This window comes from Protopterus annectens, chromosome 1.part0 (genome assembly GCF_019279795.1).
Source record: "Protopterus annectens isolate FY-2018-M chromosome 1.part0, PAN1.0, whole genome shotgun sequence".
Taxonomy (NCBI): domain Eukaryota; kingdom Metazoa; phylum Chordata; order Ceratodontiformes; family Protopteridae; genus Protopterus; species Protopterus annectens.
This window is the reverse complement of record NC_056725.1, coordinates 1,954,622,842-1,954,649,551: the sequence shown is the minus strand read 5'-3', so window position 1 is coordinate 1,954,649,551 and position 26,710 is coordinate 1,954,622,842. Positions and strand designations below refer to the sequence as shown.

General features: G+C 40.8%; 1 protein-coding gene across 2 annotated transcripts in view; it reads left to right on the top strand.

Annotated features, from left to right (window-relative positions):
* The window catches only part of ADI1 (acireductone dioxygenase 1), a 589,079-nt gene that overhangs the window by 445,470 nt on the left and 116,899 nt on the right, over positions 1 to 26,710 (top strand). For both annotated transcript variants that reach the window (XM_044070412.1, XM_044070421.1), the window contains one exon: positions 25,441 to 25,620. In XM_044070412.1, the coding sequence (XP_043926347.1) occupies positions 25,441 to 25,620 (180 nt within the window). The remainder of the gene's footprint in view (positions 1 to 25,440; positions 25,621 to 26,710) is intronic.

Sequence of the window (26,710 nt, the reverse complement as noted above, 5' to 3'; positions counted from 1 at the left end):
GAATGGACCAATTTAGAGTACAATCTGCACATCAATGTTCTAGAGTTGAGGGCAGTGTTTCTAGCGTTGCAACACTTTGCTCCCTTCTTCCTCTAGGGACTATTGCAGTTCAGACGGCCAACATGTCCGTAGTCTGGTACATAAACAAACAAGAGGGAACCAAGTCTTATCAGCTATGCAGAGAGGCCATGAGAATCTGGCAATGGGCGGAGTCCACGGGTCGCTTTCTGATTGCAACGCACATCCCGGGTCATCCAACGTCATAGCGGACAGGTTGAGCAGAGCAATCCTGTTGCCTCACGAGTGGTCCCTCAAACAGTCAGTTGCGAAGGAGATTTTTCGCAAATGGGGCCAGCCTTCCTGCAATCTTTTTGCGTCTCCAATGAACGCCAAATGCAGAAGCTATTTTGCCCTATTATCCCCTCCAGGGGAAGTCCCCAGGGACACTCTGGTTCACGATTGGCCCCCGGGTCTCCTGTCGCTTTTCCTCCCTTTCCCTGATTGCAAAGTTTCTGCAGAAAGCCAACAACCTGCAAAGGACGATTATCCTCATTGCCCCATTCTGGCCTCGTCAAATCTGGTTTCCCTTTCTTCTGGCACACCGCATTCAGGAACCCTGGATCCTGGACCCGGAGCCGGATCTACTGACCCACTCGTCAGGGGCTCCCCACCCCTCGCTACTGTCACTCCAACTAGCAGCTTGGCTGCTCCGCTCCCTACTTAGCCAGGTCTGATCTTCTTTCACCTGCAGTTCAGAATATACTAGTGGCTTCTCATAAAGCTTCCACTACAAAGACTTACACTAGTAAATGGAAGCGTTTTGTTTACTGGGCAAATACACAGCAATTGGACCCTGTTATAGCTCCCTTAAATAAGATCTTGGAGTTTTTAACCGAATTGTTCCACCAAGGAGCTTCTCCTGCCACTTTGAGAGTGCAACTGGCTGCCATTTCCAACTTTCATGTGGAGGAATGTGGGGCTCCTATTATGGCTCACAGACTTTGTAAGGCTTTTCTGAAAGGATCTTTCCATATTAGACCACCAGTTAGAACTCCTACATCACCTTGGAATCTGAACCTTTTATTATCTAAATTGATGCTACCTCCGTTTGAACCAGCCTCTTCTTGTCCATTGAAGTATTTGTCGTGGAAGACCCTCTTTTTGGTGGCCATTGCATCTAGACGGGTGTCAGAGCTTCAGGCTCTTTCTATTAAACACCCTTATTTGATCTTTCACTCTGACAGAGTATCTCTTCGCACTAATCCGTCCTTTCTCCCCAAAGTATGCTCCGTTAATAACATCAATCAATCCATTGAGCTCCCTACCTTTTTCAAAAACCACTCCAATAAGTTGAAGTATATGTTACACAAGTTGGATGTTCATAGACAACTTAGATTTTACCTGGATAGAACAAAGGATCACAGGAAAACAGATCAACTTTTTGTAGCCTTTGCAGACAGCAGGAAAGGTATAGCAGTTACTAAACGAACCCTTTCCAAATGGCTAACTGATTGCATTATATTTGTCTATACTGCTTCGGAACAAATTTTACCTGTCAAACCCAAGGGGCACTCTACAAGATCAGTATCTACATCCCTGGCTCATGCAGCTCGCTACCATTAGACCCTATTTGTGCAGCTGCCACTTGGTCTAAACCACATACATTCATTTCTCATTACAAGGTAGACAGGGTTTCTAGGGACAGGGCAACCTTTGGTTCTACTGTGCTCAAGAACGTTCTCCCGTGAGTTCCTCAGGAACATGGAGCTAGGACGCTACCCAGGTGTAAGAACAAGTAGATTGAACACTCTCACATTTAGAAGTTATGTCCTTACCATAATGTTCCATGTGGAGTGTTCATCTCGCTTTGTTCTTACATTCCCACCCTCCACCCTCAGGAAGAACGTTTAGTTTGGTGTCTGGTTTGGTTTCTCCTGCTTCTGCATTACAGTTGTTGTGTATATATATATATATATATATATATATATATATATATATATATATATATGTATAGGTGTTTCTCTCAGTTATGTTGTTTTTGGCATGAATGTGTTACTCCCTCTGTTGACTTCTGGTTTGCTTGCAAACTAGATCTGAGGTAAAGGCAGTGGGGGATTGTGGGAGTTAGGTTGGTCTCGAGCTTCTTCTCGATGCAGAGCTTGCCAAGCGGCCGACACGGAGCCGAGGATCGGCTCCGAACCCAGGTGTAAGAACAAAGGCGAGATGAACATTCCACATGGAACGTTATGGTAAGGACTTAACTTCTAATTCTCTCTTATAATCTCCCTTCGGCCTCTAGTGACGTTTTTCTTTACTTGCTCCTCTAGTTATATAGTTTTAGTTTGTGTGTGTCTCCTCACTCTCCTTTTACTACCATTGGTAGTTCTTTCCTTTGTACCATTGTTGGTACTTCTTTATACCTGTTTAGCTATTGTTGTGAATACTGTTGTTGGCATCTTCCCCTTCCTTTTCTCTGTTTAAAAAAAAAAAAAAACCCTTTCACTGTCCTTCTTTTTTTGGTGTGTGTTTTCATTATGGCTGACAAATCCGATTCCCCAGCTACGTCATCTAAGGGCACCTTGGGGTTTAAAAGGTGCCAAAAGTGTGAAAGAAAAATGCCCAACTCAAACAGGCATTTGTGGTGTGTTCATTTTCTGGGTAAAGTTCACCTGCAGGAAGAATGTTCAGTATGCCATGGTTTCTCCACCAGGACACTCACTGAACGGAGAAATAAACATATTCTTAAAGGACTGCTAAAAGGTGACTTTCAAGAAGCCATTTCTGGGTCCAAGACAGAAGCCAGTTCATCTTCCTCATCTTCTTCCAAGAAGTGAACTTCCTCTGTTCCAAGCACTTCGGAACCACCTTAAAAGATTTCTAAACAGCCTTCGGTGTTAACAGTTCCTTCAGCACCGAATGCAAAAAAGATATAGCACTTACCAAGACATCGGAGTTGACTTCAACTGCACCAAGAGACTCAACAGTACCGGTGCAGTCAGAGTTTATTTTTTTCTTCCAAGATCTAGATATTCTCCTTCTATAGATCCATTCAAGGATAGACCACCGAGCCCCTTTGTTGATCTGAGAACCCCAAGGTATCCTTCGACTTCATCCGCTCAATCCACTAAGAGTCTCTTGGAATCGAACATTATGAGATTGGTGGATCAGCTCCTGATGTTCGGTGTATTGTCTTCGGTTCCTAGCCAAGTCGCACCAGGACCGGCCATATTACAACACCATCCTTTTTCCTCCTCCAACTCTTATTGAGTCATTGGAACCCACGGATCCGACACACCCGGCTTCAACTGTCTCAGTTCCAGTAAGAACGTCTTCTCCAGAACCAAGGGTTGCCTTGAACTCTTCTGGTCTTTTGGGACCGGAGGCTTTCCAGGGTAGAGACTCTCTGACCAGTTCTGAGGTACATGGGTCGATTTAATTAATTTCAGAGCCTTCCATGACTCTTGGTACTTCGGCTTTTGTGGGATCGACCCAGGCTCGGGGATCACCTCCTCTATGTGGGGTGGGACCTGGGTTCCGAAGGAGTCTGTTTTGGTTCTGGGCTTCCATCCCTCTATGGGGGGGGGGGGGCTGGCTTTCCAAATCTTGGAGAAGGCCTTGTCCATTGGGGACTCAGTCTCTGCCATCCCTGTCAGATCAGACTTCATCTTCTGGACCACAGCTTCCATCAGTCTCTTTCCTGGGACAGAGGGTACAAAAGCCCCAGGAAAGACCCTGTTTGGTGGTTTCCTCTTTGAACACTTCCCTGTAACATCCCCCCGAGGAAGTACCTCCGAAGAAAAAGTGCATGAGGAAGCACTTAGACTCCCCGGATGAGTTCTTCACCGAAGATACAGACTTTGATGAAGGGGAAGGTTCCCTTAGGACACCTGATGATGTTTCCTTTGGGAACATCCTAGAGATCCTGAAGCAGAGGGGTGGCTGGTCTTCCCTGCAACATTTTCAGAGGAGTCGGTATACCTGGAGGCCTTTCGTGCCCAACCTTCTACCTCTTGGATCTCTCTGCCCGCTGACAAACTCATTAAACTGATCACACAACAGGCATGGAAGATGCCCGATTCCATCAAACCGATCCCCAAGAGACCCAACTGGATCCTTTACGCTCCCAAAGAAGAGCAACATTGATCCATAGACATGCCCCTAGACGCCATGGTGATAGTGGCAGCCACTAAGAAGGAACTTGCTGAGGGAAGTCTAACTATCCATCCTCCTAACAAGGAGTCTCGGACTATGAATAGGTTTTTGGAAGCATGTTTACGCTTCAATGACCTTTGCACTCAGGTCATTGAACTATGTGGTGCATTTTACAAGGTTGGAGAGGGATCTACTCGAAGAGCTTTCGGCTACCCTCTCAGGAGCAGTAGCTGAAAGGGTACGGGGCAAAGTTGCTTCTGAGCTTGTCACCCTTGAAGTGATTCTTAACTCGTCCTTGAGGCTGATTGCCCATGTAGATGAAGAGACGACAAGAGTGGCAAGTTCAGGCATAGCCATTAGAAGGCACTCCTGGATGCGCTTGTGTGACTTTGCAGAGACATTTAAAAGCATCATTCATCAACGCTCCATTGGATGGATCATCCATATTTGGCCATAAGGTAAAAGAAACTCTGGTTAGATGTGAGAAAGATGGGAAGACTCTTTCTGCCATAGGTATATGTTTCTCCATTCCTCAACAGCCCTACTGTAGGAACCAGAGAAGCGGGAGATTATGGTTTAAGAAATCCCAAGGGCCTTTCCAGGGCTCACGTGACAAAGATTTCCCCCAAGGCAGAGGGGGAAATAATGAAAGACACTGCTCTAGAGGCAGAAGTGGCCCACAGAACCAGGGGTCCAGAGATTCCGTCTCTGGTACTTCCTACCAGCACTCCTGAATGGAGGCCCAATTGCCTTCCACTGGAGACAGTCAGGGGATGGTTATCCCTGCACCAGCCCACCTGACAACTAACATTGGACAAATGGATGCAGGGAATCATATCCAGAGGTTACAATATTCCACTTTCTGTAAGTCCAAAACCCCCAAAAAAGACTCCCGGATCCACCCAGTCACAGGGAAGCAGCAGTGGCAGAAATTCAAAAACTGCTCAAAAAAAGAGCCATCCAAAAAGTCCCACCAGACCAAATAGTATCCGGGTTGTACTCAAGGTTCTTTTTAGTGCCCAAAAAAATGGGACTGGAGACCCATTTTGGATCTTAGCCAGTTCAACAAGGCAGTTCGGCAAACCAAATTTTGGATGGTTTTGGTACGGTCTGTACTTCCATTCATGGAAAAAGATGATTGGATGTGCTCTATAGACCTCCAGGATGCACATTACCACATAAAAATGGACAAATGCTCCTTTGTCCAGGAGGTTTCTGCGCTTCTGGTTGGGAGCCAGTCATTTCCAATTCAGAGCACTCCCCTTTGGACTCACCTCAGCCCCCAGGGTGTTTGCCAAATGTATGATGGTAGTAACAGCTCATGTCAGACTGCAAGGATTTTGAGTTTTTCCATACCTCAGTGACTGGCTCCTCCCTGCTACTACCAGGCATCAGTTAGAACGAGCAAGAGATTACACTCTGCATCTCTAGGCATTACAATAAGTTACAAAAAGTCAAATTTACAACCTTCACAGCAACTAGAATTCATCGGAGCCCTGTTGGACACAGTTGCAGGTACTGCTTCACTCCCACTGGAAAAGTTACAAAGGATCAGATCTTAGGTCAGCCACATTATCCAGAGCAAAAGTGTTCCAGACAGATTAGTCCTACAAGCATTAGGCTTGATGGCAGCCTCAGTTACTCTAGTTCCCTTAGTAAGATATCACATGCGAATCTTACAGAGGTTGCTAGCCTCCCAGTGGTCTCTGATAGATCAGCCAATGTCTCACCACATTTTGATTGCCAGTCATTGCAAACAGGAACTTTCGTGGCGGCTCCACTCCAATAAGATTGTTTTGGGCCATCCATTCATCCTTTTGCAACCTCAACACATAGTGACCAGGGAAGCTTCCCAGATAGGGTGGGGGCATTATCTGGGAAGGACGGTTCAAGGCACATGGTCCCAACTGGAGACCAGCTTGTACATCAGTATTCTAGAGATGAGGGCAGTGCTGTTAGTGTTGCAAGCATTTCAGAATACCCTTCCTCTAGGAACAGTAGCAATTCAGACGGACATGTCAGTAGTCTGGTATATCAACAAACAAGGGGGGAACCAAATCTTACCCACTGTGTCGATAAGCCCTCAGATTTTAGCACTGGGTGATTTCTTCCAACCGCTTTCTCACAGCAGCGCACGTTCCGGGGAACTCCAACGTGATAGTGGACAAACTGAGCAGAACTATTCTTATGCCTCACGAGTGGTCTCTCAATCCTGTGGTGGTGAAAGAGATTTTGCATCACTGGGGCGAACCTTGCTGCAGTCTTTTTGCTTCTCCCTGAACAGCAAGTGCAGTGATTACTTTGCCCTAATCCCACCTCCAGGGGAGTCACTCAGAGATGCTCTTCTCCACGATTGCCCCCCCCCAGTATTCTCTATGCCTTTCCCCCCAACTCCTCTCATATCCCAGTTTCTAACGAAAACCAAGAGGTCAGAGAACTCAGTAATCCACATTGCCCCCTTTTGGCCTCGACAAGTTTGGTTTCCCTCCCTTTGGCCTCATCTTCTTCAGAAACCATGGATGATGGACCCAGATCCAGACCTGCTGTCTCATCCAGAGGGCATGGTTCATCCAGCCTCCATCATCTCAAGCTCACTGCATGGCTTCTCCAATTCCCATGTTTGCCAGGCATCCTTCCCTTTCCTCAGTAGTAAAACAACAAACTGTCCAGGATCCATTCCACAGAAACAAGTTTAATAAAACTCTCTAGTGCTTTGGCCTGAGCCTTCAAAGGAGAATACAAATCTTACTTTGTTCAAGTTTATATAATAAAATCAATTAATCAATTATACAATTAATTGAAAATAAATAATTTAAATTAAAATCTTCCAATTGCACTCAACATTAATACCTCTAGGTGTTAAAGTGCCAAACTTCAGAATAAACAAAGTTTCTTTATATAAATGTTTTTTCTGTATGCGACCACCATATTCATTACTATAAACTTGCTCCACGATAGTACTTTGCAAGCCCTCTGGCTTTCCATGGTAGCATTCCTTAAAATGCATGGCAAGATGGCTTTCAAGTTTGCCATTTTTCATGTCCCTAACATGTTCTTGAACTATAAGCTTCTCCAATTCCCATGTTTGCCTGGCATCCTTCCCTGTCCTCTCCTGTTCGTCAAATTATTGTAGCCCATCACAAATCTTCAACTAGGAAACTGTATCAGAGTAAATGGGAAAAATTTACAAGTTGGGCTCTTATGAATGAACTTGATCCTTATATGACCCCTGTTCATAAAGTTTTGGATTTTTTGGCTAATCTCTATCAGTCTGGGTCCTTTACCTCAACAATTAAAGTTCATCTACCTGCAATCTGTAAGTTCCATATGGGGTTTGATGGGTCATCCCTTATGTCACACAAACTTTGTAAAGTCTTCTTAAAGGGAGCCCTAATGTTAAGACCTCCATTTAAAAAACACATTTCGTCCTGGTATCTAACACTAGTTCTTCAGTCCCTTACTTTGCCTCCTTTCCAACCATCAGCTACATGTGATTTGAAGTTTCTGACTTGGAAAACTTTATTTTAGTGGCAATTACATCTGCTGGGAAAGTATCTGAACTTCAGGCCTTGTCCTGCAAACCACCCTACATAATATTTTATAAAGACAGGGTCTCCCTTAGGACTAATCCATCCTTTTTACCAAAAGTAGTCTCAGAATCTAATATCACTCAGACACTTCAACTACTGGTATTTTTCCATAATTTTTCCCATAAAGGAGAATATTCCATTTTTTTGTTAGACTTCCACACACAGCTATGATTTTATCTTCACAAAACAAAGTATTTCAGAAAATCTGACCAACTGTTTGTTGCTTTTTCCTTGCTTTCTTTTGGTAACCCAGTTTCAAAGGTTACCTTGGCGAAACAGCTCAGAGATTGTATTACATTTATCTGTCAATCAAAAGGACTCCACCTTTCACTCCCATTAAAAGCCCACTCAACTAGAGTGGTGGCAACTTTTGCAGTTTTTCATGCCAGAGCTTCTTTAGATGACATATGTGTAGCAGCCACTTGGTCTTCTCCTCATACCTTTACCACTCATTACAAATTGGATCAGATCTCTATGGGATGGGCATCATTCAGTTTGATGGTGCTGAAGAATATTCTTCTGTGAGACCTCCCAAGATTCAGGTAGCTAGGGACTCTGTCCCACAGTCAAGGATTATGTGAAGACTGACAACATCAGATAAAGAAGTTATGTCTTGCCATAACGTTCCTTCTGTGTTGTCGATCTTCACTAACCCTAGACATTCCCTCCCACCTTCCTGAGACTCTTAGTGGATCAAAATTTCCCAGAACTGGCTTTATATTAGGGATACATATCTGGTCTCTTATTCTTTTTGCTATTTGTCTGCCACTAATTTAGGCAAACACGATCTGAGGTATTTTAGAGAAGAGCATTATGGGTAAAGCCTAACTCGAGAGTTTGGAAGGCATGAGACGAAAGAAATGTCCGAGTCAGTTCCGAGGCTCGGAACCGAGCTTCGAGTCAAGGATTAGTGAAGATCGACAACACAGATGGAATGTTATGGTAAGACATAACTTCTTTTTGTAACTTCAGTAGCTGTCAAAGTTACTCACCACCACTTTCATTCCACAGTCCATTGCTGCTGGTGTGTTGTGATGGTTGTCCTGACTGCCCTTTTGAGTTGGTCTAGAATCAAATAAATCGTTAGCTATATTTCAGTGTTTTCATCGTTATTGTCAATTATATGCTAGGTTTGTAATGGCCTATATCCAAATTGCTTAGTGCTTATTTGTGAACTTATGAACAACATAAGTTTCAATAATTTTTTTGTTATTTGTTCAAATTGATTCTAAAAATAATCCTCATAACAAATGTTGCAGTTCCATTTTTCAGGATTCCAATCTGACCCTGTTACTTCTTTAACTTGAACAGCTGAAACCTGCTTCAGGTTTTGCATTTTCCTTCTCTTGGGGTTTGCCATCTGTACGGTTAAAACCACACACTTTCTTTCCTAGTTATCAGCCTGTACTGCAGCAAATTCTTTCACCTCTCTGGATGTTAGCTAGGTTTCTTTTAATATATAAACCTGCCCTGAAAATCTTCTTTATTCCCTGTGTGCCTCTTTCAGTCCTATGCCAGATGCTTGAAATGCAGTCAGGAAAAACCATGCCAATTTCCCTGCTGTGCTAAGTTCTGAGCACCCCTTTAACTCCAGCCAGAAATCTAGTAGAGTGCTGTGTTAACTCCTTTCTGTAGTTTCGGCCACAGAGTTGGCGTCTGCAAGTAACCAAATCCCTGAAACCACTACTGAGGTAAACTTCTTGTAATTAAGTTGTATTCTGCAACTAAAATTTTCAGTGGCACTAACAGCTACATTTCAGTAATTTTTCAGTAATTTTATTATGCATTATATAAAAACACATCAGTAAGTGTCATTTCTTTTAAACAAAAATAGAAAAGAGTGGTTCTCATTGAGCAAAATAAAAAACAAGAGTACTGTTCCTTCAACGAGTAATTATTTTCAATACAAATTCTTGCCACAATAGCATAAGGCCATTTGCTTGTAACTTTTAAATAAAACTCATGACTGTCTTCACTTATGAGCAGTAATGTAAAATAAGAGTGTTGATTAAAAATATGTATTGCTTTCCATCTTACTTAAAATATACACAATATATATGTGTGTCTGTGTGTATCATGTGTGCATCAACAGAAGTAAAGCTTGCATGCACAGCTATATATATATATATATATATATATATATATATATATATATATATATATATATATATATATATATATATATATATATATATTTATATATATATATATATATATATATATATATATATATATATATATATATATATATATATATATATATATATATACATATATATACATTCATAGTGCATTATTACAGTATGTTCTGACTGAGATCACTGTTGCAGTGTTCCTAACAAATAGGTTTTCATCGCTCGTCTGGGGTACCAAAGCTTAACCTTTCATGGTGTTGTATGTCTATGCAGGGATATATAGGCAGGGATGTACTTCTATTCTTTGAACGGCCACATAATCAGATTTCATATAGTTGAGATAAGAAAACCGAAACTGTAATATAACAAAAGAACACTACTTCCAAGCTGAAAATAAGGAAATATCTACTGCGCATGCCCAAAAACACTCGGACTTCCTGAATTCAGATAAAGCAGGAAAGACAACGGCTGCTGCATTAAAACATTTCATCAAAATTAAAATATACAGTTTTCAACATTTTTGCAGAGGGACTGTCCAGTCTGATTCCGATGCACCTGCTGAGGTTATAAAACCCATGATATGCCTGACGTCTCCCTCTGTTGTCCTGTACCATGACCCTGCCTGAGATCAGTATGGCATTGGAGGGTCATATGACTGAAGATACCACTTCTACTGAGAACTGTGACTCATTATTTTGGAGAGACCAAAAGGCACCCTGCATATTTTAGTCCAAGAGATTTCTGGGACATTAATTGAGTTTCTTCTGGGTTCTGAAATGCCCTGCTTGATTGAAGCAGATGTTACACCAAAGAAAAAGTGTCAAAAGACAAAACATGTCTAAGGGCCCATCGGATCCAACTTCATACAGGCCCATTTCAGTCCAGAACCATGATTATAAAGTGTTTATATCTATAATGGCTAAATGAATGGCAAAGATGATGCCAAAATTGATAGGCATGGATCAGTGTGGTTTTGTGGAGGGGAGGCAAACATCTGACAACATTAACAGAACGTTGATGATCCAGAGGGAAGCTGAATATGAGAAAATGCCACTGTTATTGGTGGGTTTTGATGTAGAGAAAGCATTTGACAGAGAAAGCTGGTTGTTTAGAAGCAGTTCAATGGAAGCATTTGCATTCCCAGATAAAATTATAAGTTTGATTAGGAGGATATACGAGGGATCAGAGGCAACCCGCGGTAGTGGTGCTGCGGTAGCGTTGTCACCTCACAGCAAGACGTTGTCCCGTTCGATTCTCAGCTAGAGCATCTTCTGTGTGGAGGCATACGCGAATGGACGTGCCTTCGTTGAAGGTTGTGCGTCAGGGCTGGTAACTCGTCACGTAAAAATCCACTACCAAACATTAGCGGACCGGAGTTCCACTGTGGTGACCCCTAACCGGGATAAGCCGAAAAACACAACAACAACGCGGGATCAGAGGCAGAAATTAAAATGGGTGGGTTCCTCTCAGATGATTTTTTTTTGAGCAGAGGAACTAGGCAGTGGTGTCCTCTTTCCCTTTGTTATTTGCACTATATTTAGAAACATTGGCAAAGAAAATAAGAGACTCAGAAACTCAAGGATATTATTGGTATGGTAGTCAAGAAAAGATGGCTCTTATTTGTAGATGATATTTTATTTTATAACTGATAAAACCAGAAAAGGAGATTTAAGTGTTGTGGAGCATTTTGAGGTGGTTTCAAATCTTTTTGGGATACAAAATTAATGAAGTTAAAACAAAGGCAATAGCTGTAAATTATGTACCCACACATGAATTGTTTTGGTAATATCCATATTTGAGGGGACATGATAAAATGAAGTACTTAGGAGTGTGGATTAAAAAAAGATTCTGGTGTAAGAGTTGAGGAATTTTATCTGGGAAGGGAAGACAGCAAGGGTGAAGTGGGATAAGATGATTCTACCAATAGAACAAGGTGGACCAGGATTACCTAATTTAAGGGGTATTTTAGAGCAACACAGTTAAGGATCTTATACATAGCACAGGCAGAAAACTATAATTCAAGGTGGAAAGGGATGGTGATGATGCAGGGAGGAAGCTGAAGAAATGAGAGATTGGGATTTTGGATGCAGACTGTTAAGAACAACCAAAAATCATACAGAGTATTACATTCATAAAATAGCAGGGAGTATTCTAAGAACCAAACCAGTACGAGAATGGAAAAATAGATTTTGCTGATAGGGTTGACTGTGGTCAGGGATACAAATAATATGCAAGAGGGGGCTGGAATTTATTTGAGAAAATTGGCCAAGGAACCAAGGTATTGGGAAGAAATCACTAGAAAGGGAAAGGTAATAGAATGGGAATAGTCCAAAATGTATTTGGACTGCAGGTTAGAGATTGCCTTCCCTATCAAGGATTGATATCAGAGTATAGGCAAAGGGAAAGAAATAGGGGATTCCTAAATGAAAGACCAGCACTGGTAGAGTTTTAATAGAATGTAGAACAGAAGCTGCAATTAAAAAAGGAATAATTAGTGAAGCATATAAAATGCTGCATGATAATTACATAAATCAATCAGAGGAACTTAGAAAGGATTGGGAAGAGAGATTGGATAAGCAATTCACAAAGAGACAATGGGGGATATATGTATATCTCCCAAATATGCAACAAAGTCAAGAGGATTTAGGGTCATTGCATGGAAATGTTTACATAGATATTTTATACCCCAAGTAGACTCCAAAGAATTTTTCCTCAGGTGGATAACAAATGCTAGAGGTGTGATGGGCAATAAAGAGGTAGCTGGGAACATATTTTTTGGAGGTGCGATGACCTAGCAGACTTTTGGGATTCCCCGCAGGCTGCTCTGTCGGAGATGCTGCATGGGTGGATTGGACTGACTGGGGGAGATGATTTTTTTTAGTTATGTTACAAAATCGGAGTTGCCTAGACATAGTAAAGCCTTGCTGAGTCTAATTATGGTGGCTGCCAAAAAAGCAATTGCTAGAAAATGGAAATCAAAGTCTAGACCAACTTTACTAGAAATAGTGAATATAGTAACTGAGATAAAACAACTGGAATTGGGATCTTTAGAAAAGGGAAGTAGCAAACTACATAGAAAAAAATGGGAATTGTGGGAAAAGTATATGCATTGCAGGAATGAGGTTTAAGCGGTAGGATTTGAATGAGCTATATAATGCTTAACTGCCAATGATTAGAATGCTTATAAGTGATTAGTAATGTTTATAACTACAATTGTTTCAATGGTATCTGTCATGTAAACTGTTTACTACTAAAGTGATTTCATTTTGTATGTTTTTCATTTATGTAAATGCAAGATTGCCCTTGTCACGTGGAAATTTAATAAAGATGTTAAAAAAGGATTCTGGTGTAGAAGCTAAGGAGATATGGGAAGAGACTAAACAAAAGATAAAACAAAAACTGAGAAATTGGAAGCTCTGTTATATGGATAGCAGCATGCAAACAGTTATAATGTGTTTAGTCCCTTTAGATGTATACACAGATCAGCATATTTTTATCAACCAGAGGAGTAGTAGTTAGTAGCAATTACTAAAGTGCTGAGGGATTTTATCAGGGAGGATGTGAGATGGGGATAAGCTGATTCTTCTAAATGAACAAGGCGGTTTGGGATTACCTAGTTTGAAGGAATATTTCAGAACTACAGAGTTAAGGCTCCTATACATATCACAAGCAGAAATTTCTAATTCAAAATGGGAAGGGATGATGATGAAACAGGGAGGAAGTTCAAGAAACAAGGAGAGACTAGGATTTTGGATGCAGATCCTTAAGGAGAATAACAATAACCATGTAGAATATTATATTTATAAAGTAGCAGAAAGTATTCTAGTAACTAAGCCAAAATGGGAATGGAGAAAGGAGATTCTGCTGATAGGGATGACTGCAATTAGGGGTACAGAAGATAGGCAAGAGGGAGCTGGAACTTATTGGAGAAAACTGGTAAAATAACCAAGTTGTTGGGAGCAGATAATTAAAGAGGGAAAGGTAATAGAATGGGAAGAGACCAAGAATTTATTTGGACTGCAGCACAGAGATTGCCTTCCCTATTGAGGACTGATATCAGAGTATAGGCAAATAGATAGAAATGGGGGGGGGTCATAAGTCAAATACCAGCATTGGTAGAGTTTTAAGTAGAATATAGAACAGAAACTGCTGTTAAAAAAGGAATAATTAGTAGAGCACGTAAAATATTGCATGATAACTATAAAAATCAGGCGAGGTTAGAAAGGCTAGGGAAGAGAGATTGTATAAGCAATTCACAAAGAAACAATGGTGGCTATATATATGTCTCCCAAATATGCAACAAAATCTAGAAGATTTAGGATATTTGCTTGTAAGTGTTTACATAGGTATTTTTATACTGCAAGTAGACTCCAAAGATTTTTTCCTCAGGTAGACAGAAAAGGTTGGAGGTGTGATGGGGAAGAAAGAGGTAATTGGGAAAATATTTTCTGTGAGAGTAATGAGTTGAAAGACTTTAAAGATTCCATGCTGACTACCCTGTCAGAGATACTGGGTGATCAAATTGCTGTATCTAGGGAAATTATTTTTCTGAGCTATAATACAGAATTGGAATTGCCTAGACATAGTAAGGCCTTGCTGAACTTAATTATGGTGGCTGCCAAAAACAGTTACTAGAAAATGGAAACCAAAGTCTAAATCAATTGTACTAGAAGTAGTGAATATGATAACAGAGATAAAACAACTGGACTTGGGATCTTTAGAAAAGGGTAAGAGCAAATTACATAGGAAAATTGGGAATTGTGGGAACATTACATACAGGGGAGGAGTGAGGTTGAAAAGAAGGTAGGATTTGAATGAACTGTGTAATGTCTGACTGGCAGTGATTGGGTAGATAAATGACGTATAACGCTTGCAACTAAGATTAAGTCAGTAATGTTTGTTTTCATTTATGTAAATGTATGATTGCCTTTGTTATAAGTGATAATTTAATAAAAATGTTCTTTGTTTAAAAATGTAGAATAACAATAATCGCGTAGAATATGGTATTTATATAGTAGCTGAAAGTATTCTAAAAACTAAGCCAGCAAGGGAATGGAGAAAGGAGATTCTGCCAATAGAGATGACTGCAGTTGGGGATAAAGACAGTAGGCAAGAGGGGGGCTAGAATCTATTGCAGAAAACTGGTAAAATAATCAAGTTATTGTGAGCAAGTAATTAAAGAGGGAGAGATAATTGAATGGAAAGAGGCCACATATTTATATGGTCTGCAGGACAGAGATTCCCTTCTCTGTCAAGGATTAATATCAAAGTATAGGGAAAGAGAAAGAAATGGGGATATCCTAAGCGAAAGACCAGCACTGGTAGATTTTTTAATAGAATCTAGAACAGATGCTGCTGTCAAAAAAAGGAGTAATTAGTAGAGCATACATAGTATTGCAGATAACAATAAGAATCAATCAGAGGAGGTTAAAAAGGATTGGGAAGAGAGATTGTATAAACAATTCACAAAGAAACAATGGGAGGATATATGTAATTCTTCCAAATCTGCAACAAAGTCTACAAAATTTATGATTTTTGCCTGGAGGTGTTTACAGAGATATTTTTATACCCCAAGTAGGCTCCAAAGAATTTTTCCTCAGGTAGACAGCAAATGTTGGAGGTGTGATGGGGAAGAAAGAGGGAACATATTTTCTGGGAGTGTAATGAGTTGGCAGACTTCAAAGATTCCCTGCAGACTGATGTGTCAGATGTACTGAGCGAGCAAATTGGTGTAAATAATGAAATGATTTTTTGAGCTATGATACAGAATCTGAATTGCGTAGACATATTAAGGCCTTGCTGAATCTAATTATGGTGGCTGCCAAAAAAGCAATTACTAGAAAATGGAAATCAAAGTTTAAATCAACTTCACTAGAATTAGTGAATATAGTAACAGAGATTATAACAACTGGAATTAGGATCTTTAGTAAAGGGCAGGAGCAAATTACATAGGAAAAATGGGAATTGTGGGAACAATACATGCAGAGGAGGAAAGAGGTTTAAAAGACGGAAGGATTTGAATGAGCTCTGTAATGTTTGATTGACAATAACTGGATAGATTATAAGTAATGCGTAATGTATGCAACTACAGTTATGTCACATGGTTTGTGAAGTACAATGTTGGCAAATAAATTTTTGTCAGTATGGTTTGTTTTCATTTACATAAATGTATGATTGCCAGTGTCATAAGTGATAATTTAATAAAGATGCTTCTTGTTTAAAAGGGAAAAAAAAGATAAAACATGTCCCTTTACAGCCTCCATCTATAGAGAAGGAGTGAATGGACTTCTCTCAAGGTCTGCTCAAAGCCGTTATGGCCCTGAAACCATCTTCTTTGTCTGCTCCCCCACCATTTCCTCCCCATACAGAAAGTTACTTTTGATTGATGAAGATGCCTCTGACTCTGACCTTCTTCTGGCTTAAACCTCTCATAGCCTTTTCCCAGGTCAAGTCCCTTCAGATGATGATGACTCCATCTCTACTAACTCCCCTATGGAAGATGTTTTTTATGAAATTATTTTACACATGATGAAACATTTTAAGTGAGAGTTTAAACACATTTCAGAAGTCCAGAAAAGGTACCAGAACCTGTTGGAAGTGGACCTTCCTGTCCCTTTCAGCTCCTGATTTCCAGCATCCTGCTCCCAAATGGCCAGACTAGTTCTACAGAGTTCCAGATGAGCTTAAATTCCTGTGTAAGAACCCTGTGGCAGACCCATCTGCAATGTCACCCTCCGCTGACAAACTTCTAAATTTCTCCCCACCTCCAATGCCCTCCTTTCTAATAAGGGCAGTAGAGATTTTGGAATGTAGGGAAATAAGGTCTTTCCTTCCTTTACTCTGGTTTCCAAGGCTGTTAACTACCAGACTCAAATAACTAAATATCTGTTGTCCATCCTCAACACTTTGAACAAGGTTGTGGTGGATTCACAGGGTTCAAACTCCAAACAACAAATTCGGTCTCTGGTTAATTAGGCCACCCAAGTGGCCAGACACAGTATAAAATGTAGTTATGATGCTTTGGAAGCCTTTTCTAGAGCAGATGCTGCTGGTACTGTCATCCGTAGTTATGTATGGTTGCACAGTCAGTCTACACCAGACAGTTTTAAAGCCAAGTGCATCAATTCACCTTTATACAAAAATCTTTTGTTTGGCCTGCAACCAGCCTACTTATTTAAAGCCTTACAGGAAAAAGGCAACACTATGAAAGACTGCAGACAATTTCTGCTTACTTGTGTACCTAAATGCCAGAGTAACTACTCCACCAAGCTCACTTTATTTGTTAAAGGAGAAGCCAGATGACTTCAAAAATACAGGATGGCACCTATGAAGAAATTTCCAGAGAAACCCCAGATTTGGGAGGTCTTCCTTCTCAGAAAGGTCACTGTGACTATATTTCAAGCCCCCCCCTCCTCCACTACAACTTGGTCCTACCCTGCTCCTCTCCAAAAGACTAACTCAGTCCATTTCAAATTGGGAAACTATTACTCACAGACCAATGGGTGCTTTCTGTCATGCAAAAAGGGTTAAGCCATGTCTTGGAGGGAACTCCCTCCCTTAAATGATATCCTTTCTCCTCCCCACAACCAAACACAGCTTTTTCTGCCTGCCCTCCAGGAACTACAGGCACAAAACACACAGAACTAGTGTCTGCCAGATTTGTAGGAAGGGGTTTTTACTCCACACTGTTCCTATTTCCAAGAAGATAAGGACAATGATAACCCATAAAATTTAAAACTAATGGCAGAAGACAAAAAAGTGACTAATTAAAGAACAAAATGCCAAAAACTTAGAAATGAGGCACTTTCATTCATTTAATAGAAAAACTTCTTCAGAGCAGGATGACAAACTGAATAAAAATGAACTACATATATAGCAGCAGTAATTAGCAAACCAATGAAAATCAAACAGTTAAATTTCAGTTAAAAACCCTCAATGAAACAGACTAAAGGCATTTTAAATAATTCTGTTTTTAAGCAAACATTTGATGTTTATAAGCTTATTTAATCCAGGTGGCTGATCTGCTCTTAAAGTGATCTGCCACTTGAGTTCTTTTATTTCTAAAGTGTTGTTAAATGTATCTATAAAAAAAGTGAAGTCCACACTGTCTAACACAAAAAAAAGAGAACTTAACTAAAGTTGTTACACTCATTGGCATGCTTAGCCAAAGCATTGGTGTAATCATGTTTTTAATTGCTGCACAGTGTTCGTAAATTCTTTTATAAAGGCATCTGATAGTTTTGCCCACATAATAACTTTCACATTCTGAGCAATTAGCTAAGTAAACAACTACTGTGCTTTTGCAATTAAGTCTCTGTTTGCTGATAATAGTTTTCTGTAAATGTTTAACAAAAATGCTCTTTGTAGCATTAATAAACCTACATTGTTTACAATCGTGGCATGGATAAGTACTAAGAGGATGTTTGACCGTAAGATATATGAACAGAAAAGCGGGGTGGCTATGGGAGCCAACATAGACCCTGTTTTTGCAAATGTATTTCTTAGTTGGTGGGAAAGAACCGTCCTTTCTAGCACTTCAACATTGTTTCCTTATATAAGAGATATATTAATGATTTGTTCTTTATATGGACAGGTCCCAGGGATGCGTTTGATTTCTTTCAACAAATTAACAGTAAAGGTGAGAGGGTTAGTATTTAAGTTTGGTGAAGTAGGTACTACTATTCATTTCTTAGATTTATGTATTTCGATAAACATTCAGAATAAATAATTTTCTGGTACATTTCCCAGCAGTTACCTACACTATGACACCATACATTCATTGAATTTAATTGAAATTTAATTAATGTTTGATTTTCATTTGTTGGCTCATTATTGCTGCTGTATATTTTATTCATTTTTATTTAGTTTGTCATCCTGTTCTGAAGAAGTTTGTCTATTAAATGAATGAAAGTGCTTAACTACATACCAGTCTGAGTGGCTCATTTCTAAGTTTTTGGCATTTTGTTCTTTACAATAATAACCATACTGATTCTGTCCTTGATAAACACTTTCCTGTAAGTGACAACTTTTAAAATACTCTCCCTACAGACCCTATTGCCTCTTATTGTTCCGCAGGTACACCTATACTCTCTGGATGTAAAGGAGGCTTTATCTACATATTCCCATTCACTACTCCTGCAGGAAATTCCACAGGTTCTGTACTAGCTCACTTCACTTTCATTTTACTCTTTGGGGCTTTCCACAGCCACAATACAATTCACAAAGTGTCTAGCACCAGTGATAGCCTTCTGCCAAACTCAGGGAATTCAAATTTTCCCTTAGTTAGATGATCTTCTGATCCAGGCTACCTTGCAGCAGACCTTAATTCATCACTTTCTGTTCACACTCAACCTCCTGTTGCCGTTGCAGTTCACCATCAGCTACAAAAAGTCCTTCCTTCCACCCACCCAGGACCTAGTGTTCCTGGGCTGCAGATTAGATACCAAGAAGATACAGGCCAACCTATCTCAGGGGAAAGTGGATAGTCTTACAGCTTACTTCCACTCCATCAAAGCATGCTTAGCCAGAGCACTTCGAATGGCCTTGGGTTTCAATGGCAGCAACCATCCCAATGCTCCCCTCTAGCCAGGTTGCATATGAGGAAAATTCAGTGGTACCAGAAAACATTATGCTCCCAACACTCTCATCTTGTTGACATAAAGATCCCTCTCATACTTTGTCTCAAAAAGGAGATCTTATGGTGGATGGCCCAGGTGAATCTCAACCCATTGCTTCCCTTCAGACCACAACTCCAGCTCAAGAGATGTACACAGACGGCTCGGATGAGGCCTTGAGGTGGCCTGGACAGGTATCCGCAGAGTCCTGGACAGGTGGCAGCCCAAACTCTAAAGAAAGAGCACATCAGTCTGAAAGAGATGAGGGCCCCTCGTTCAAGCATGTCATGTTTTCTCACACATCTGGAAACCAGGCGCACTTAGAGTTTTCACACATACACCACCACTGTCTTGTAGAACATTAACAAGCAAGGAGAGACCGAATCATACCAGATGTCCTTCCATTTCACTGTTGCAGTAGCCCTTACCTAAGGAATCTCCTGCCAAGGATAGCCCAACGTCAGTATACCAAAGCATTTAGTCCTTCTAGACATTGTATGTCACACTTTTGGTCCCCATGCAAGACATAGTGCATAAAGGTGACATTTGGACACGTACACTTAATTTATTTTTGCTTCCAGTCCAAATGCCATTGGTGTAAGTTGGTCTGCTCAGCTGTCTGCTGTGCTGGTTACCAAGCTGTGTTTTCAGATGAGTGCCCTGTTGGGGTTCCTTCTCTTTCTTCTTTTGTTGTTGGGTTACATGCCATTCAGAAGGGGAAAATATCAGTGTTGGAGGCAGATTCCCCCCAAAAGATTGTCACAACCAGTGTCTCTTCTGTTTGGGTGCTTCCCACAATCATACATAGTACTCTGTGTCCCAGGAGTTTGTGCCTAAGACCCTACATAGTTGTCTCTCTTCCTTGTCCATATAGCTGGAGAACCAACATCGTAAGTTGTTGGCTCAGGGTATTATGACAGAATCCTACCATATAGAGGGTCGTACATCTGCCAGGAAGAAGGCCAAAACAGTTAGGATTGATCCGGCTACTGTCCAGCCCCCCCCCCCCAGAACTTTCTGTCAAGGCTAATGAAAGCCTGGAGGACCGTCCAGTGGTTGCCTCAGATTCGTCTGCCACAGCCCTGTCAGAGGCCAATATGGATCTGACTTCTTGCACATCCTCGGAGGCTTTTCAAACTTCTGTATTTGACGTTGAGAGGGAACCTCAGCTGATTATTTCCAAAGCACTGAGGGGAATTCCTCAGCTCTTGGTTAGGGAAGAGATTCCTATGACCATTATTGAATCTCGCCAAGAGTCTAACGCTCCGAGGGTTTTTTGAGTGAAGAAAAAGCAGAAAACAAAGCATATTTCCTCTGTTGTTAAAGATCCTCAACCTGAACGGCAGGATTTCACTCTGAATTTATTTAATGCTTTGATGGCCTTGAAGCCAAATCAAGGAGTCTCTTTTCCTGCTCCTCCCTGGTCTTCCACTCCACTCAAGAGACTTATGGAAGTGGATTCCTTGGATGAGGACCTGGACTCAGAGGAAGAATCTTTGGCCTATTTTTCCAAAATTCCTTCCCCTTTGGATTATGTTTCAAAAGAGGAGGAGGGCTCCATTTGTCCATATTCTTCCATGGAGTTGCTTTCCTTTGAAGATACCGTTGCACGTATGATGGAATATTTTAAGTGGGATTGTTCTCAAGTTTTTGAGATTCAGAAAAGATTTTATAAGCTCCAAGAGATGAAGTCTCCCAAGCCATCTGCTGTTCCTCCGCTTCTGGCTGCCCTTCTAGATACTTTTTCATCAGCCTTCTGCACCCAAAACTTCAGATAGATTTTATAAAGTGCCGGAGGAGTGCAAATTTCTTTATAAATGTCCTTCTGTTAACCCCTCTGTAGTGTTAGTCTCTGCTGACAAGCCATCCAAGTTGTTGCCTTCTACCAAGCTGTTGCCTTCTGATAAGGACAGTAGGGCTGTGGAAAGGCTGGGCAAGAAATATTATGCTGCTGAGACCCTACCTTTTAGGGCATTAAGTACCAGACTCATAAGACCAGGTATGTTTTTTTTTGCCCTTTCTCAAGCCTATAAGGTGGTTTCTGATCTTTCTGACTTTGAGGGGAAGGCTTTGGTCCTTTCCCTGCTTGGCTCTACATCTCAAATTGCCCACCACTGAGTCAGATGCAGCTATGATGCAGCTGATGCCTCTTCCAGGGCTGCTGACTTTGGTTCAGTTATGATATGTTATTCTTGGCTTGGTCTTCAGGCTTTGCCTGATGACATTAAGATCAAATATTTGGACCCATCCTTGGATAATATAAATCTTTTTGGTTCTGCTGCTGCTGAATTTTTCAAGTCTCTTCATGGCATCGGTAAAGCTTTGCAGGAGTTTAAACATATTTTTGTTTCTCCAATTCCCAAATTTCAGAGGAAGTATCCCTCCAAGTCTGCATTTGTCCGTGGACAATTTTGCCCTCCTCTCAAGTTCAAGAAGGGTTTTAAGCATGCTCCTACTGCTAAGATTACCTAAGACTCCTGCCACCCCGAAACCTACTTTCCAGGACAAGCAGGTTCCTATTTGATAATTTACTTCCCCCTTCTCTCAGCCAGGTTCCCTTGTCCCTCTTTCTTTCTCTGTCCCATCCAAATTGGCTTTGGGTCACTGCAGTCTCTCTGATTCTGTCCATTGTCCATCAGAGCTATTTCATGGTTTGTAAATCATTTCCTCCCTGTTTTAAGGCATTCTTCAACCTCCTTGGGAACAGCTCTCTCATTTCCCAGATGTTCTTCACTATCTTTTGGCTCAGGGCACCATTCAAGCCATGCCTTCTGCCCAGGAAGAGAAGAGAGTTTTATTCCAGGATGTTTTTCACTCACAAAAGGAGCGCACATGGAGACCAGTTCTGGGTCTTTCCAGGCTGAACACCTTCCTCAAGATCCATTCCTTTTGGATGCTTTCTCTACATCCATTATTTCCTTTTCTCATTCCCCAGGCCCTTCTGGTATCTGTGGATCTGAAGGATGCATATCTTCACATCTCCATCCATCCTGTCTTCAGGAAATTTCTGTGTTTCTTTATTTCTTCTTTGCATTTCATTTTTCTGCTTTGCTCTTTGGTCTCTCTACTGCCTCAAGGAGCCTTGCTCTTGTCACTGATTTTTGTAAGGGATTCAGACTTTGTCTAGATAGGGAAATTTGCTTATTCTGACTTCTTTCCCCTACTTTCTCTTTCAGGATCTTCACTACTTCCCTGTTACAGAGTCTAGGGTTCACCATAAACTTCCAAAAGTCAATTCTGACACCTTCCCAGGATCTTTTTTCAGACTGTTCCCATGCCGGCATCTCTGCCTACCCCCAAGGCTGTCCCTCTGATTACATTTTTCCAATCCCTTCTTCCTCCTCTGGCATCTGTCTGCTAGGGAATTTCTGAGGATATTTCTGAGGATTCTCAAATTCATGGCTTCCACCATTCCTATGCTTACTCTAGCCAAGCTCCATATGAGAAAGCTTCAGTGGTATCTCAAAGTCAGTGTTGCTTCAATATTGCCATTCCCTGGACTTCCCTGTGCCATTTCTTCCCTGTCTCAAGCACGAGCTTCAGCGGTGGATTCATGAACTTTTGCTCAACCTGGGGCTTCCTTTTTCAAGCTCTGGTTCCAACTCAGGAGCTCTATAGGCCAGATAAGGAGTCAAGGGCAGACAAGCAAAAACTGCTGACAGGTAGGCTTTAACTGAAGAGTACACCAACCAGGCAGATCACACAAATAACAGAGAACCAGGGGGACCTCCACAGATACGAGATTCTGAATGTGAGAGAGGCTTCAGACAATAAAATCACTTCCATTTAGACATATATGATTTACTGGTCCTCCTGCAGAACCCAAAGCACATCCTCAGAAAAGAGGTGCCTGAAAGTGATCAAAACCCTATCATGCACAGCAACAGCTGAAGAGTGGACAAAAGAGGATGGATAACAGACTACTTATCTTGTTTGAGAAGATCTCCTGGTGAGGGTATTTGTGGTGATTGCCCCTGGCCTAGTGAAAAAGGAGGCAACTAATGCTGTCTGGACCAAAAAGGAGTCACTACAGATTCTGGGAGAGTCCTGCTTGATCTTGTGCAAGACTTGTAGTAACAGAGGAAGGGAAGGGAAGGCAAACAGAAACATCCCCTTCTATAGAAAAGGCAGAGCGTCTCATCTTCCAAGCCAAAGGACTAGGGACTCTGGAGCAGAAAAGAGGAAGCTGCCTGTTCAGAATGGAGCCAAAATCTACCAGAGGAATACCTCACCGATGGACTATGTCTGGGAACACATCTCTGGTAAAGCATCCACTTATGAGCTTGTGTGCCAGACTTCCCAAGAAATGTACCGACATTGTATCATAATCCAGAAAAGCTAACCACCCCTGTTATCTGCCATCTTCCAGGCTTTTCACGAGACTAGCCTCTACAGCCTTAAATTACACGTTTCCCAACTGCCAGTCCAAGAGTCCCAGCACATTTGTTTATGCCCCACCCCATAACAAATACTGTTGCTAAATCCAGCTGTGTCTCTATGCATCACATGCAGTGCATGCTGTTTAATACTTCTTTATGCCCAGACAGTCTCATATCAGCTTGTTTCAGTAATGTGTCTTGATGTTTTTCCATAGTGACTGCGTGGTCTGAGTGTCAGCAAGGACCTGTTGCAGCGGTAGAGTTAATGGATGAGGAGATTAAATATTTATTGCATTTCTGGTTCTTCTCTTACATCATTTTTTCATACTGCTAGTTAACCAGTGAGCTTGATTGACTATTTTCTTGTGGCAGCTAAGCCTGTAACATCTCCAAACTTCACACAGCTGGTGAAAGTTTGTTTACTTACATTAGTCAAGTCCCCAAAACAAAACTGCTATATGGAACCATATCCTCATCCTGTTACCACCACTTTGTACATATTTTAATAATGTTAATCCTGCTGCAGCTGTAATATTGTTTCTGTGGGGTGCAGAGTAGTGGGATCATATGTTATCTTTTGTGTTGCTCACTAGCAACCCCCCCATCATGTTTTTTGTAGCAATTGTTCTTGACATTTGTTTATCGTGACCCATAACAGTACTTTGAAAGGGAGAGCAGCAGTTAGCCCATTCTCCTTCAAAAATTTAATTTATAGAGAGAAAAGACCAAAATAATGTAAGTTTTTCTTGTGTGAATGTTTAAAACACACTTTCTGTCATCGCATCTCACATATGTACGATCTGCTGTGCTTCAGATTCTAGGAAAATTGCTGTATCCTAACACAATGTTTTATGTTGACAATATTGGTAGCCAAACATTTATGCATTGGTAAGGTTGTTGACTTTATTCGTGTACCAAAATGCAAGTGCTACTTGTGTTGTTTGTAGTAGTTAAGCAGTTTAGTAGAGATGCTGTGTCCGGGTGTTTTTCCTCTCAATATCTGATTTTGGAAAGTCATTGGAAGCCACGTCAAATACTTCATCATTATTTGATGCAACTTTCAGTTGCATGACTTTGGTGGCTTTGTTCAGGTGATGGCAGAGTTACACTTGGTGTCAACAGAGTGACCCTGGCAAATAATTCTTGTTTTTCTTATAAAACTTAGAAACAATAGTAGGCAAACACAAGGACCATAAGATGCCTAACCTTGTACAATTTTAAGCAAACAGACTTAAGTGTTTGTATTTTCTTTGTGAAGCACTTCATAGTGCTCACCTCACAAATCGAGCAGGTCTGTATGTGATAACCCTGGAATAATTCTGTGTTTACCCATCCAATCGTGAAGACAAGCCTTAAATGTAGTCAGAGTAGTACTTATTTCACAGGCTAGGAATACATTGAGCAGCATGCTTGAATTGATGCGTACCAAAGAGTGAATTGTATTCAGTGATGGGTCTGATAAGAGACAAGTTCAGAGGTAAGATGACCGTTACAAAATGTGTGTATTACACTGTGAAAGTTTCAAATGCCGCATTCTTTAAGTTTCATTAATTATCCTGTTTCTTTGTAGATTAAGATATTTTATGCAGAGCATTTGCATTTAGATGATGAAATTCGCTACGTCCTTGAAGGTAGTGGATACTTCGATGTGAGAAACAAGGATGATAAATGGATTCGCATTTCTGTGGTAAAGGGTGACCTGATCACACTTCCTGCTGGGATCTATCATCGATTTACACTCGATGAAAACGTAAGTATGAGTGAAATGCTGCTCAGTCATTTTGATGCAATTTTGAAAACCAGGTAGGGTGCTGAGGAGATCATATTTTAATGTTTGTACTTCTGTCACTACAAACAGTATATGCATTTTTGTTTTTTATCAGCAACTCAGCTTAAATTTATGATTTGTTAATTTGAACTTATATTAATATGTTTTATTATTAGCTCATAGTGTTATCAAGATGATAAATAATGCAGGCCTGTTAATCAACCCATAGTACCAGAGCAGAGTGACACTGCCTTGTGCATGACATTTTACTGGACTTTACACTCCCTGAAAGAGTGTTGAGTACTTGTTTTAGCTTTAGTAAAAAGTTAACCTTACTGATCTTCTGACGAGATTCAGTGCCCTTTAACCAATGGGAATATTGTGCGCTGTGAGTTCGTCTTGGCAGGCATACTTTTCCCAAGGTGTATAAATAAGCACCTTCCCTTTCTATGGACAACTGACTTCCCCCCTCCATTTTTAGTGCTCATTTGGATCCTAATGGAACCAGACTGCTAAGTTCTTTGTTAGTTATGAAACCTGTTCTTTTCATTCACTTTTTAGCAGATGTTTTGTATACTGTTTGCTGACCTTTTTTGCCAAAATTTTTCTTCTTGTAAACTGAGACTTTGTTACAGTCATTTCTTTAAGGGCATTTTAAGCCATGTATGGTCAAGTCTTTGGACCTTCACTGTCCTCAGGATGATTGTTTCCCCTTAATTATTAGCCTATCTGTTCCTTTTATCTTGTGCATCATAGAGTAACTAAGTAACACTGTAGGTCAGATTCATTAATGCCTACAGTAAGTTTACACTATCTGTATTAAAGAACATCCTTCCCACAATTTTTGTGCTTTCTAGTCACTCAGAAGAATTACACTAAGTCTGCATGTAGTCTACACTTTGTGGTAACATTTATGAATCCCCAATAATTTTGATATGTTATTTTGCAGTTATGCATTCCTCCAATGGGTCACATGGATGAGACTGTTTATTGAAGGATTCCTCTCCGATGTCCTTCAAGGATGCATCTGCAGTCATAACATATGGGTTGTCCTGCCTCAGGCAGCCCTTCG